The sequence below is a fragment of the Orbicella faveolata genome, unplaced genomic scaffold (genome assembly GCF_042242905.1).
Source record: "Orbicella faveolata isolate gen_17 unplaced genomic scaffold, um_ofav_v1 contig_13, whole genome shotgun sequence".
In the NCBI taxonomy this organism is placed as follows: domain Eukaryota; kingdom Metazoa; phylum Cnidaria; class Anthozoa; order Scleractinia; family Merulinidae; genus Orbicella; species Orbicella faveolata.
Genome location: NW_028301540.1, coordinates 12,783,478 through 12,796,575, shown reverse-complemented (window position 1 = coordinate 12,796,575; position 13,098 = coordinate 12,783,478). Strand labels below are relative to the sequence as shown.

The window sequence follows — 13,098 nt, the reverse complement described above, 5'->3', positions numbered from 1 at the left end:
GTCGTGAACGTGATGTAAGGCATCAGCCACGTTGCGAAATACCGCGTTCCATGCCTCTTCTTCTTTTACAATCCCATGCTTCGCGGCTTTGTAGATGGTGAGGCTCTGGCCATCTTCATTCCCGTGGAACTGCATGATAATGCCAACTTTACGCTGCTGTAGCATAACTCCAAAAAGAAGCGGTATCCCAGGATGGTCTCCCAAACGTTGAATGACTCGTGCTTCGTAAGCCGCTTCTCTTCGGAGTTTCTCCAGGGTAACGCCTTCTCTATGCTTAAACTTCTTAAGCACCACACGGAGATTTCTGTACCTGGCCAGAAAGCACGCACCAAAGGTTCCACTACCAATCGACTTTGCCCCGTCCCGTTTGAGGTTTCCTGCTTTTATTTCTCTTAAAGAGTTTGCATTGCAGGAAGCGGCAACGTGCTCTGGTTTGGGCACGTTTGATACCTTTTGTGTGGCTTTTTTAACCGCAGCTGAAACCATGCGTTTTCCTCTCATTAGAGCTCGAACATCTTTATGTCTCTCAGTTCTTGGAGCTTCTGTTGCTCGTTTCTCGTGTTCGTTGGCCGAAGCTTTATTTATGGCCGATACTTCTTGCACTATCGCCTGTTGCGGTTGACAGCCCTTCTTTCTCTGTCGATATCTTTTCTTCTGCTCCCTTCTCAATTTCTTGTAATAACGATCCCGATCTTCGCTTGTTTCTTTGAGAGCACGTTTGCGTTTCTTGTTTGACTCCATTTACTAAAACTTCTCCGTAGAATAGAAATACACGGGTAACACTCAGGTCCGTACGGGCAAAGTTGGAAAAAGTGACTATTGTTCAAGAGAGTATGCTATTGTTTTACAACCGGAAAGGAGACTGAAGTGGTAAATTGAGGTGACTAATAATTGAAGCACTTGATTGGTCAGATGAACAATGGTTAGAGCAAATTTAACCGAAAAGTTATGATCATTTAATTATTGCGGCAAATTGGAATGGAACTACATAAAAATGATCAAGAACACTTCTTTGTAAAGTGACATTTTGAGTGAAGATCTAAATAAGCGAGGGCTCCGCATTTTCAAAAAAGGTCTATCCACATCAAATAATTTTCATAAATCTTTCTCAGTCTCCCGAAGGTTTTCATGACTGTGCTGACTGTGCGACGCGCGCGATTACGTAATCATCTTAATATTTAACTAAAATTTCACAAGAAGCGGAAATTGTGATTTTCACAGCTGCCATTTTTAAAGACCAGCATTCGCATTCAGTGCACGCCGTTAAAAATGCCGTCTCTTAAAACTAAATGTGTAGCCTGCTTACGCGAGTTTGCCACACGACGATCTCTAGCAAAACATGCGGAAAAGACCGCACATATTTACCAAGAGACAGATGTGCAGTTCTTTAAGAAGGGTGAAAGCGAGCCTGTGAATTTGCCAGTCCCGGGAAGAATTGCTGTATCACAACAAGCAGCCTACAAAGAGTTTTTAAGTGGCATGGCTGAATTAACTAATTCCTACCTAAAGCCCGACGTCAAAAGCAAGTGGGTGAAGATAGACTTGATCATGGTGCCTAGTGCATACTTTACGTCACTTCTTCTGGGTTTGAAGCTGAATAAGCCATTTGCTGTAAGGGAAGCGCGACATCCACCTCCGCTGAAACAGGATTCGTCAACTGCGCTGTTTTACAACGTCTATGATATCTCCGTTCTTAAAGATTTGTTTGCTTCAACGGTACCGTTAAAAACAAGGACCTATTTTTGCCGCAACGAAGAAGTCAGTGTTCCTGTAACCGGTGGCGAACTTACAGCCAAGGAGAAAGTGGCCCTTGCTCGGCAACGCGCTGGCACTCGTTGGGGAGCCGCAAGCGATGCTTCAAACCAAGCGAAACCCACATCCCGACGGCAATTGAAATGTGAAGAGGGAGAATGGCCGCGTACTAGAGAGTTTCAAGTGATATGGTGGCCAGACGTCTTCGCCCAGTCAAGGTTTGGACATCTGCGCCTGAGATTCTATGTGGAGCATGTGGAACTTACGAATTAATTAGCTCATCTACCTATTGCAAAAGGTTTCACGAAAGTATTTTGGATTTTAACAAAGTGCGTATCACCGCTTTTGATCAAAGTGCTCCAAGATTGCCTAGTTTTTTTTAACAGTTGAGATCGTGATCATAATGTTACCATTTATTTATTTTTCATGTGCAAGTTACTTAGTATATTTCATCAGGAGGAGGATTATATTTGTTTTGGTTACCATTCTTGATGGAAAACTAGACCATCTTTTTGTAATGTCTTAAAATATGGAAAGACAGCTGGAACAGCTATGCCACAGTAACTTCACTTAGCACGGCGGTATTTAGCTACTCAATAAAATCCTTGTCTGCTGATTACTATTACTACTATAATCGACTACGTTAATAATTTCTACGTATACCGGCCTAGTAACAAAAGAGACTAAAAATACCGTAGTTCTTGTGTTGCTTTCTACTTCAAACTGCAAAAGTGTTTCTGTAATTTCGGTTGATTGTGTCGATTGTCTTCTGGCAGATTGTGTTCCTCAAGTTTATCTGGCATTACTAACAATTTCTTTCACTTTTGTGTCCTGGAGTTGAAAGACTCCTTTCTTCTTTCAGTCTTTTCTTTTTTTTTTCGTTTGCGCCTTTTCTCAAGGCTCGTAGAGAGCATTCCGTACTTTGATCGCCGATTCCCCTTCCTCGATTGAAGCTCTAGGTTTTCGCATAGGATTTTTTTTGGATTGTGAATCGTTGTCGTCGTATTGATGGCGTCAATGAGAGTGTGCAAAATAACCTAAAAAAAACTAGGCATCAGCATCCACCTACTTTTTCACATTTGGTGGCTTCCAACATGCTCGCGTTTGTACAGGAAATTTTTGATGAGTTCCGTGGGAGAATGAGTTTAATTTATGCACGTGAATAAATTGGCCGCTGATTTTAGATAACAAGACAGGACGAGTGCTGACAGTCTGTCACGTGGCTAAATGCGAGAAGGTTGCGAAGGTGAAGCATGTTATATGCTTGCAATAAACGATGATTTCCATGATTGACAAGACAGAACTAAAGTTTAAGAAGTGCCCAGAGACCAAGGCTGCTGTAATATGTTGTGCTCCTTCCATTCCATATCAACAAGCGACGTATGCAGTTAAAAGGTAAGCTTTTTATTATAACGTAATAACCGATTATTGACTAATTCATTGCTGACAAGGTTTATCATGTGTCATCTTCCGACAAAATTTTTATACAGAACTCTCGTTCTATTCGTTTTCCAATAAGGAATGTTCAATTAATTATCCTACCTTTAGGAAATCTTTCCGATTTCGCTTTTCCAGGCTTTTCTCGTGTGGCTGTGAAAAATGACTGCTGCACAACTTAGCCATACCTATACAAGAATTTAAGGAAATGGTTATTGTACATCTAATAAGTATAACCGTGACACGAAAAAACTAACCACTTACACAAACAACTGACAAGATGTGTTGATGCTAGGCTTTAGTGATCAGAGATTTTCAAGAAAAAGAAACGTCCTTACCTTTGGTTAGTAAACTTTAGACAAGTTCCTCCAACTGCTGATAAGAGATCTATAGAGAGAGATACGAACATAAGATTGTAAACTGCAGGTATATTCTACCCAGGATGTTACAAAGTTAACATGTTGGCGTGACTATTAGACTGTAAGCTTCAGGTATATTCTACCCAGGATGTTACAAAGTTAACATGTTGGCATGACTATTAGACTGTAAACCTCAGGTATATTCTACCCAGGATGTTACAAAGTTAACATTTTGGCGTGACTATTAGACTGTAAACCTCAGGTATATTCTACCCAGGATGTTACAAAGTTAACATTTTGGTGCGACTATTAGACCGTAAACCTCAGGTATATTCTACCCAGGATGTTACAAAGTTAACATTTTGGTGCGACTATTAGACTGTAAACCTCAGGTATATTCTACCCAGGATGTTACAAAGTTAACATGTTGGCGTGACTATTAGACTGTAAACCTCAGGTATATTCTACCCACGAGGTTACAAAGTAGTTGCAATGATGGCCTGATTATTAGATGCACAAAATGTACATTGTAACTCTCAGGTATATTCTACCCAGGAAGTTACAAGATCAACGTGGTGGTCTGGTTAGCTCTTTTAACATGTATCACATGAGCATATACAGCATCAGTTTCTTCCTGAAGTAGTTGGATTCTTCAAAGCTCCAGGAGATCTGATGGGGTGGTACTTTTTTTCCAAGGATGATCTCTTGAGCCAATAATATGACACCCATCCCACAACTTCCACCACCAGCTGTCTTACCATCGATTCTCTGCTTTGGCATATGCATTCACTTATACTGTGATGCAGATAGGTGACTAGACACGAAGCTGTTGAAGCTGTTAATAGATGGGAACATCTCTCCGAGAAGCATGACCAGTCTACCAATTATGTTGCAAAGCTGTGCTGGTGGGGCTACTTTTAGTCCATCATCATACCAAACTGTCAATGTTTCTAGGTCTACACAGGCAAGTCCCCAATGGGGAATGTTTGCCATGTGCACTGGCAAAAGTATTAGTTTAAGTTCATGCGGTTGATGGAGGTCCTTTCTTATTACAGTTTTGACTGGCTCCAGAACTTGGTTATCCAACCACGACAAGGCTTCAGTGGGTAAACACAGTATAGAATCATCCTGTATTTGTTTTGATTGCAGTGTCTTTTTTAGACAGTAATTGATGATAAAGTTATCAATGTAGCGTTCACCCACCAGTGTTGAAAGTGATTTAAAATCAACATGATGGCCATCTAGTGAAATAATAACACGTAATGGGTCATGGGGACTCTGTTCAAAAATGTTGCAAAGGTACTTGATTTCTGAATCTCTTAGGGTATTTTTGTCAGGGTTGAAACTCAGCCAAGCCATTTCTTCTTTGTAATCTTGCTGCATTTTTGCAATACAGCAATATCTTGAGAGGGCTTGAATACCACTGTCACTGAAGATTCCTAAGTTACCAATTTTTACCCCACTTGGGCCATCACTGTCATCCAGCTGTATTGTGTTTTCCTTTATCACCTGTGATGAGCATGCACTTATGATCTTCTGAGCTACTTTCACTATGTTGTCTGCCGGACGACTCTTGAGCAAGTATGGATTCTCATCTTGAAACTTGCCATAAATGGGAACAACATTATTTTCATGGATTTGATTTGTGAGTGGAGGAAGCTTGACTTGAGATAACTCTTGTCTTGTTGCAGTCTGTGACATGCAGTGCTGGAGTGATTCTGGAGAAGACATTGATGGCTTTGAGATGATTGGGCTGGGTGTGCATGTACTTTTTTGAGCAGGTTTTACTTGATTTTTTGTCATCACTTCTTGTGGCTTTGGACAAGGATCTGATTTTTGAGCAGGAAAAAGGCATCTCTTTGTGGATTTGGACTTCTGTTCTGGATGTGGGTGACTTTTGCTACCTTTTTTTCCAGCTGGTGATTGAGGAAACTGTGGAGTCTCATCAAGGTTTTGGCTGTATTCATCTTCCCAGTCAGTGTGGTTGTACTCATAGTTGGGTGCATCATTTTCATGGACATAGCAAACTTTCTTTTCATCATAGGGATAGCTGAAGAAATCTTTTCCAAAAAGGTTGTCCATTAGCTTGTTCACTCTTTTGATCCAAGCCTTATCCTCAGTGGACCATGCTGGTTTGGGTCTGGTAGATGGCCAACTGCAACCCCGGAAGAAGAAGCTGCTTCCTATTTGGAATGAGTGTTAAAATTAACAAGTAGATGCAAATTTGTCTGATGTGAAAATTTATCATAAATACTATTAAGTTATTGCCTCTTTTTTTCAGATATACAGTTAAGGTATAATTAATCGTCAGTGATTTCTAAAAAATACTCCTGTCAGAGTTAAATGAAATGGAACAGGGATTCACTTGTCTTCATTTAAGATTTTCATTGTGAAGTTTAACTTTGGCAGAGCTTTATAAACCATTAATTAAAAGTAAAGCTTTTTAATAATGACCAACTTTGTGTAAAATGGCTTTGACTCAGTTGATTCATTTGGCTCCTTTGACTCAAACAGCTGTAAAACAAGAGACCTCTTATAGACCACAAGTTGCATATTCACAAATTTATTTATGTTGTTATAGTTATGGCCTTTGTGAGTTTACCTGGTGAACTACAGCAGTCCTGAGCTTGCTGGAAACAAAGTCTTAGATACAGCAGTTTTGTGGTGTAATGATGGAGGAACATCTGCTCAACTATATAGACCGAAAGAAAATTGAAAGCTCCAATAAATAGAGATTTTTCTGTAAAGAAAATGACCTGGAAGAAAGGCAATAATTGTTGTGTATATACACATTTATTTAGTTTTATGTCTGGGCAAACTTCTTAACTCCCAGCTATAGGACTTGAATAAGGTTATTATAATTTGCCATTTAATTGTAAGTTGCATGGTTGTTTACAAGGTGTTGATAGTCTTTATCTATAAATATAATTAGTACAAATGGATATTAAGCTAGCATACGTGATTTTAAATTTTGCTGCTTCTCCCTTGAAATCCACTTACTTGATGACTCAGATGACGATGAATCATGATTTGTGCACTGAGCATACAGCTGCCTGTGAACTTTATGCGTTGCTTCAAAACCCTGGTTTGAGTAACAGGCCATGGACTTGAAGCGTCTCATCAGCATTGGACTATGTTCAATAGTGAGATGTCCATAGTCACCAGTACCCAGTCCAACTCCAAACAGTTCTCGACAGAGGATTCCCCATTCTTTGCACTGATGAACAAATGGAAGCAATGTAAGAGAAAACAATCTACAGCTGTACTAGTGTTAGTGTCCAGTAACCATATCATTGTGCCAGTAGACATACCTGAATGTCATATTTATCAATTTCATAATCTTCCCCATCCTCAAACAATCTATGACGCATAACCTAGATAACCTAGAGAATACCTAAATGCAGTAAAGAAAAATAATCAGTGAAATAAATTGTACTGAATGAATGAGTCTTGGCAACGCACCTACAAAATGGAACCAACATTGCAGGATACCTGTTTTGTATGGAGGCCTGATAGTAAATGACTTTCTAACCATATATATATATAGACATCACACAGATAATTTCACTGTGTGGGATTATGCTAGTATAACTACAGGTAGTTCTCTCAAATTTGTATGTACATGTACATGTATGGATGGGATGCTGATGTGCTGAAATTTACGTGCAAATTTTCTCCAGTTCTTGCAGCCATTTTCATTGTTTCATTTACAGAAAAAGTACTGGCCTGTTTTGACAATTTTAACACTTCAAAATTAACCTGTTTTAAAAGAATGCCAAAAGATGGCATATTAAAAGAGGGCTGCTATGTGATATTGTCGTGTAAGTAGCACTGAAAAGAGCTGTTAGTAATATAATACACAACTGTATATCATGTTCCAAACCTCTTTGAATCTCAAAATTTCTAACTTTGCAGCATATTCTCACAACACCAGTGGGCTATCAGCTTGCTCAGCAATAGTATACTTTTCTTCTATGTCTTTTGAACACTGTTCCCAGGAGTTTTTCTTTTCATGCAGATATGTCTCCAGGTCTAAAATGAATTGTTATTGATTACAAAATGGACAGTTTAAAGAACTATAAGGCTGTTAACCACACACCCTAGAAATTTTTGTTTTCTTTAGCAAAAAGGTTTACCCGTATATATGAAAGAGTTAAAAGAACAAAACAGAGAAAAGTGGAAGCTATAGGCTTTTTTGTAAGTTGTAATTCTGCACAAAGGTTAAGTTTTCATAAACCTTAATGAAAATTTATTCCTCCATATCTAGAACGCTCAAATATGTAGGTAAAGAAGTGTTGATGTTAACGAATGATGTTGAGATTCTTGAACTGTCAATGGGCTGGTAACATTCATGTAGGGTAAGTGATCTTTAGTTTATTATGTTATATGGTACTACCTTACCTGTACCAGCAAGTGGGACAGATTCCATGCCACTTACTTCATTGTCCCGGAGAAATTCTTCCCCTTCAATAAGATCTCTGTAATACTTAAAGTCATAACAGTAAATGGTTACTTGAAAAAGAAATTGCAAGAGATTACATAACTATATGAAAGTTCAACTTCATTTTCTGAGTTACGTTACATTAAAGATGGGCCTGAAAAATTATCCAGCCCTTCTAGACTTAATATTTTCTACAGAAAAGCAGGGGCCCAAGAAAAACATTTTGGCCCCAAGGAGTGACCCTTAAATAACATCCATGAAAACAATTTTATGACAATAATATACAATATTAATCAAGCAGCTTGCAGAGAAAACATGATAGTACAAGTTAATGAAAATCAAATGCATTAAATGAACCTTTATTCTTTCTTCACAGTAGGATATTTTTCCAAGAATCGAATCCTCTGCAGTCTCCTTGTCTGGAAACAGATCCATGACCTTTTGGACAGGTAATGAAGACTCCACAATGTCATCAAAGTTGTTCAAGAAGGCCTGCTCTGTATTGCCTGCAAAATGCAAATTAATAGGTTCAGAGAATTTGGGTTAAGTAATTCAGTCAGTTTTGTGTCTACAATCAACTTCCCTGGCAGTTTCCCCTACAACTTCTTTGACTATAGACAGAGATTGTGAATGATCCCTCGAAATTTTGCAGTGCTCAAAAATTGGGCTTCTGCTCTGAATGCTCACAAAATGTTTGTTTTCTCTATGCTTGCAATGAACAATTGATGCTCCTACGAGTTAAATTTTCAACAATTATATTTAATGTCCTAGCTGTTGTCTATGAATAGGTTCGGTCCTTACGTAGTATTTACAGTATGGCCCAGTACGAGTGGCTGAGTTTAATCTGATTTGTATTCATTTCTTTCCATTTACCTTATGAATTATAAAACAACACAACAATACAATTTACAAGGTACTATATATATACACTGAAGTTTATAAAATGACTGTGCATAAACTTTGAAATTTATACCTGAAAATGATCTAATTTTAATGTTATGTTTTTGTACATCTGTATCTTGGCCTTCCTTCAATTTCACAACAATGCGGTCTTTCACCATTGTCTCTGGACCATATTCGGCTAGCACAAGGTTGCATTCTTTTAATGATCCACATCTGTGAGCAGTAAGTCCAAGGGACATAAGGAGCTGTTCAGTGTTTCGGAGTTCACAGTGGAGTGCACAGAGGTTAACATCTGATACCTCAACATCCATGAAGATGAGAAAGTCATCTCTAACACCATTCCATCTGCATTAATGAAGGTAGTACTGTTACACTTGTGTTCTATTTTTACGTTTAATTTATTCATCATGAAAATATAGGATATGAATATTAATGATATACAATCTTGGAGACTGAAGGCAGCACATGTATATACATGCCTATATCCTGAATTATATTTGATAAATACATACTAACAAAATGACCATACTTTCCGACGTCTCCCTTGGCTTTTACAAAACACTCTGCACAAGTTTCATTTGCTGGAACCCCTTTACAGGCACAACCCTGACAAAGTAGGAAATATGAGGAAGAAAATGAGCTTTGCTCTTAAGTTTGTTTTTTAATCTTGTACATGTACAATGTGATTGCTATTTTTTTGTTTTATATACATGAAGGGATTTGAACACTCTTCAAGTAACAAAAATGTAAATAACCTTTATTTGATGTTCATATTGTAGTTTTACTTACTCGGATAGCAGTGCAGAAAAGGCAAGCCTCCACCCCTTTCCCTTGTCCACCTAATTGGACTTCCTCTCCTGTTGTCCTTTTTGTGCAAAGCAAAAGAGCTTTGTAGTCAGCTGTAACTGTTGTAAGGAGAGATGTAATGAAGTATTTTTTTGAGAACCATACACAGTGTATCTAGAGTGAACTTGTGTTAAAGGGGCAACCAGTGTTTCTGTGTACATGCAGTGTGAAATGATTATAAGTAATTTTGATGTACTTTTATTAGTATTACTAATTAAATAACAATGCTTTGATTCAATAGACAATGGATCTCTGGATGGAAAAAAAATATATATATATCAAAAAGGCGGCTTAATTTAACGAAGGTTCTGCACTGTGGAATGGTGAGGTTAGTGGCAAACAATATGAACCGAGCTAATGTACCGTACTGCAAATGCTTGCATGATGCTTGCAGCCCCTGTACATGTATTTTTTTTGTTATTTCTATTGCCCAGCTAACCCTTTTAAGGGTAAAGTGGATGGCTGATTACAGACAATGGGGGACAAAAGTAAAAGTTAGTACATACCTGTGAATTTTATGTTGTAGTTCTTGCCATCAACTTTTAGGCCATGTTTTTGTACATGTCTTTTCTGAGCAGTTAAATCTTTCAAGAGTAATTCCAGGTTTCGCCTATAATTTAAGAATCATTTAAAACTTTTGAACCCACGCTATACTAATGTTCTTCTTTAAATAGCTGAGCGCAAGGAACAAACTGGTAGGATATTGCCAGGGTCTTTCTAGTACTGACTGAGTGAAGTGAGGTCTGCATGAGAAAGTCCAGTACAGTTCCGAGTTAGTGAGAGTTCATAGTGAAGAAGTTTGTTACATGGCTTGCCCTAAAAATTTACATGTGCCAGATTTTGTGCCCATGCGATAAGCATAGGGAAAATAAAGCTCTGAGAATCAACCAATAGCAGCACATAATATATCATTTTAAACTAAACCATATACAGTTTTCATATTAACTATTGAACCTTTAATTTGTGCTTATTACTTCATATGTTACAAATATATGTGTGTAAATTAATGTATGTGTAATGTATGTGTACTGAAGCTACCTTGTTTCCTTGCAGTTAGCTATTGCAAGAGGGAAGACTGCCTTGCAACTTTGACTTGAGGAAAATGGTGTGTCAATAGGCACAAGACCAACCATTACTTGATCTTTTCCTAAAAACAGTGTGGAGAATCAGGTAAGGGTGATATTCTGTAAGAGTATGTATAAAGAATATAATAAATAATAATTATATGGATCTCAACTTAATTGTTTGAGATTAATGCAGACTGCTTACCCCAAAATGGTCTGCCATCAAGCTTTATGTTGATTTCAACATCCTTTTGATCTAGTCCATGCAGCCTCTGCTCTCGGATCATCCACACCAGAACATTTTGTAGGGCAATCTGCCTTCCCTTCAATGGTTTTGGTGTCTCACAGAGACCCAAGGTTTTCCTCACAATTACAAATATCATTCTGCGGACTGCTTTGGTTTGATTCTTGTTCAAAAGAATTTGTGCATCAGAATTGTTCTGTTGAAAAAAAAACCTCAGTTGTATATGCCTGATCACAGGGAATCCACTTCTTTCTTATTAATTTTTTTTCTGCAAAAACTTGCCAAGCCTGAATGAATTCATAAAAAAAACTGATTGACATGCTCAAGTGTGATAAGGATCAAGTTTAACCTCACAGTATAATGAATCAGTAATGTATGTCGTGATAAAAAGATTGCGAGAATTAAGAAAGTGATCACCAAAAATACATTGCCTTGAATTTTAAACAAATTTTCCCAGCTAGTACTATAGGAAATGTGTGGGGACCAGAAGGGAGAATGTGTATGTTCATATCTGGGCTTGAAGAAGGGTATAAATAATGCATTATCAAATTCTTCCAACTAGTACTATAAAAAAATGTATGAAGACAAGTAAAGAGAATTAGCATGTTAGGGCTTAAAGGGACAAAAGATCATCAAATTCTCTCAATTAGTACAATACAAAATGTATGGAGACTAGTCAGGAGAATTTGTATGTTGGCATCAGGGCTCGAAGGGGGCTAATACTTTATCAAAGTCTCCCAACTAGTACAATAAGAAATTTATAGAGACCAATAAGGATAAAGTGTATATATATAAAATAAAGCCTTGTAAACGTAACACCCCCCACCCCCCCCCCCCCCCATTAAAAATATTAAGTGATCAATAAACACGGGAACAAATTATGACTCACTTTTGTTCTTCCTAACTTCGTTAGGTTCATCATGGTTTGCCATCCTTCATCTGGAATTTTTGCTTCTAGTTTGAAATACAGAAGAACCCAATCAGGGACACGGAATTGATGTAGATACTGTTGCAGCACATCTGGTACAAGCGCTTCGAGACCTCTCTGACACCCTTCCTCTCTGTGACTGCGGTTACAATTTCAGAAATTATGTTCCGAGCTTCGCTTGGCTGTTTTGCGGGGTCGTGCGTACATAAATGGCCTATTACGGACGACACAGACGCCTTATGCCGATCACATACATCTTCCAGCGTGCGAAGAATTTCTCCCGCGCTTTTTTTGCTGAGCCTCATCTTCTTTCGTTTCGGGGATTTCGCCGATTTCTCGTCCGTATTGGTGGACATTTGTTTGTGCATAGCAAGAAGACTCTGCAGTTCCATGATTTTATCCTTGGCTTCATTCAGCTCTTCTTTAAGACATGAGTTCGTGTCAGCATTCGAACTCGCGCCATTTCGTGACAGACCAGTGATCGCGCAATGACTATTAATTGCTTGCGCGATTCTTTTGAAAGAATCGCTGGCCAAGTAGCCCTGGTCGTTCAAATCGCGTTGACGAATTAGTCCTCCACAGAGACCAAGTGTCGAGGCGACCAGAACGTCGCATTTTCGGTATTTGATCCCGAACAAGTTCGGGTCAAGAGGACTTCCATTGTTATCACTAAGTTTACAGAATGGGATCTTGTGAACTTCGTCCGGAAAAAGGCGAAAAAAAGCATTGTCCATCCATTTTCGAAATGATGATCCGCCAATTTCATCGTTTAAGACATACCAGTATTTACTCGGAGCAAGACTTGTACTGCTAACTTGAACCAGCATTTCGATTACACTGCGTCCGAACTGAAGAGTCAATCGAAATGGCGCGTAAATTTTGAAACTCGCGCCTCACTATCAACCTTTGGTTAATTTTTTAATTTATTAATCACTAATATTGCTAATATTAACTACTTGTAGTCTCCCAAAACAATAAAACGATGTATCGAAATATGTCAAATAAACAAGTATTGTCTAAACTACAAGTTCTTGTTTTCCAATATTGTTTGTTTGTATTTTTTTCTGTTTTGCGTTTTGCTTTTTTTTCGTGTTTTATTTCTGTTAATTGCTATGAGGAAGTTG

General features: G+C 38.2%; 2 protein-coding genes and 1 long non-coding RNA gene across 3 annotated transcripts; 1 reads left to right on the top strand and 2 right to left on the bottom strand.

The window, feature by feature from the left end:
• Window positions 1–2,150: 2,150 nt before the first annotated feature.
• On the bottom strand, window positions 2,151–6,844 carry LOC110060598 (uncharacterized). Its single transcript, XM_089285791.1, has 5 exons — window positions 6,549–6,844; window positions 6,151–6,240; window positions 3,528–5,731; window positions 3,295–3,377; window positions 2,151–2,789 (listed from the first exon to the last, which is right to left on the bottom strand). The coding sequence occupies exons 1-3, from the start codon at window positions 6,673–6,675 to the stop codon at window positions 4,335–4,337; spliced, it is 1,614 nt and encodes a 537-aa protein (XP_089141917.1). The 5' UTR covers window positions 6,676–6,844; the 3' UTR covers window positions 2,151–2,789; window positions 3,295–3,377; window positions 3,528–4,334.
• Window positions 2,773–13,001, top strand: LOC149115053 (uncharacterized). The gene is made up of 4 exons (XR_016206225.1): window positions 2,773–3,147; window positions 9,980–10,066; window positions 10,792–10,908; window positions 11,960–13,001. It is a non-coding gene; the product is annotated as an uncharacterized LOC149115053 (long non-coding RNA).
• LOC149115054 (uncharacterized) lies at window positions 6,860–12,063 on the bottom strand. The gene is made up of 11 exons (XM_089285798.1): window positions 11,936–12,063; window positions 11,008–11,242; window positions 10,777–10,885; window positions 10,245–10,348; window positions 9,682–9,797; window positions 9,422–9,498; window positions 8,963–9,237; window positions 8,347–8,495; window positions 7,950–8,034; window positions 7,432–7,580; window positions 6,860–6,942 (listed from the first exon to the last, which is right to left on the bottom strand). The coding sequence occupies exons 1-10, from the start codon at window positions 11,966–11,968 to the stop codon at window positions 7,471–7,473; spliced, it is 1,293 nt and encodes a 430-aa protein (XP_089141924.1). The 5' UTR covers window positions 11,969–12,063; the 3' UTR covers window positions 6,860–6,942; window positions 7,432–7,470.
• Window positions 13,002–13,098: the final 97 nt, after the last annotated feature.

Bases quoted from the DNA above. Each gene is read 5' to 3' on its own strand.
- LOC149115054 (XM_089285798.1), bottom strand. From the start codon at position 11,968: ATGATGAACCTAACGAAGTTAGGAAGAACAAAA. The intron at 10,349-10,776 runs GTAGCTTCAGTA...CTTAAATTATAG, and splicing joins GCTAACTGCAAGGAAACAAG to GCGAAACCTGGAATTACTCT. The intron at 9,238-9,421 runs GTATGGTCATTT...TCATTAATGCAG, and splicing joins GCCAAGGGAGACGTCGGAAA to ATGGAATGGTGTTAGAGATG.
- LOC110060598 (XM_089285791.1), bottom strand. From the start codon at position 6,675: ATGCTGATGAGACGCTTCAAGTCCATGGCCTGTTACTCAAACCAGGGT. The intron at 6,241-6,548 runs GTAAGTGGATTT...CGGTCTATATAG, and splicing joins ATCGTCATCTGAGTCATCAA to TTGAGCAGATGTTCCTCCAT. The intron at 5,732-6,150 runs GTAAACTCACAA...CATTCCAAATAG, and splicing joins GGACTGCTGTAGTTCACCAG to GAAGCAGCTTCTTCTTCCGG.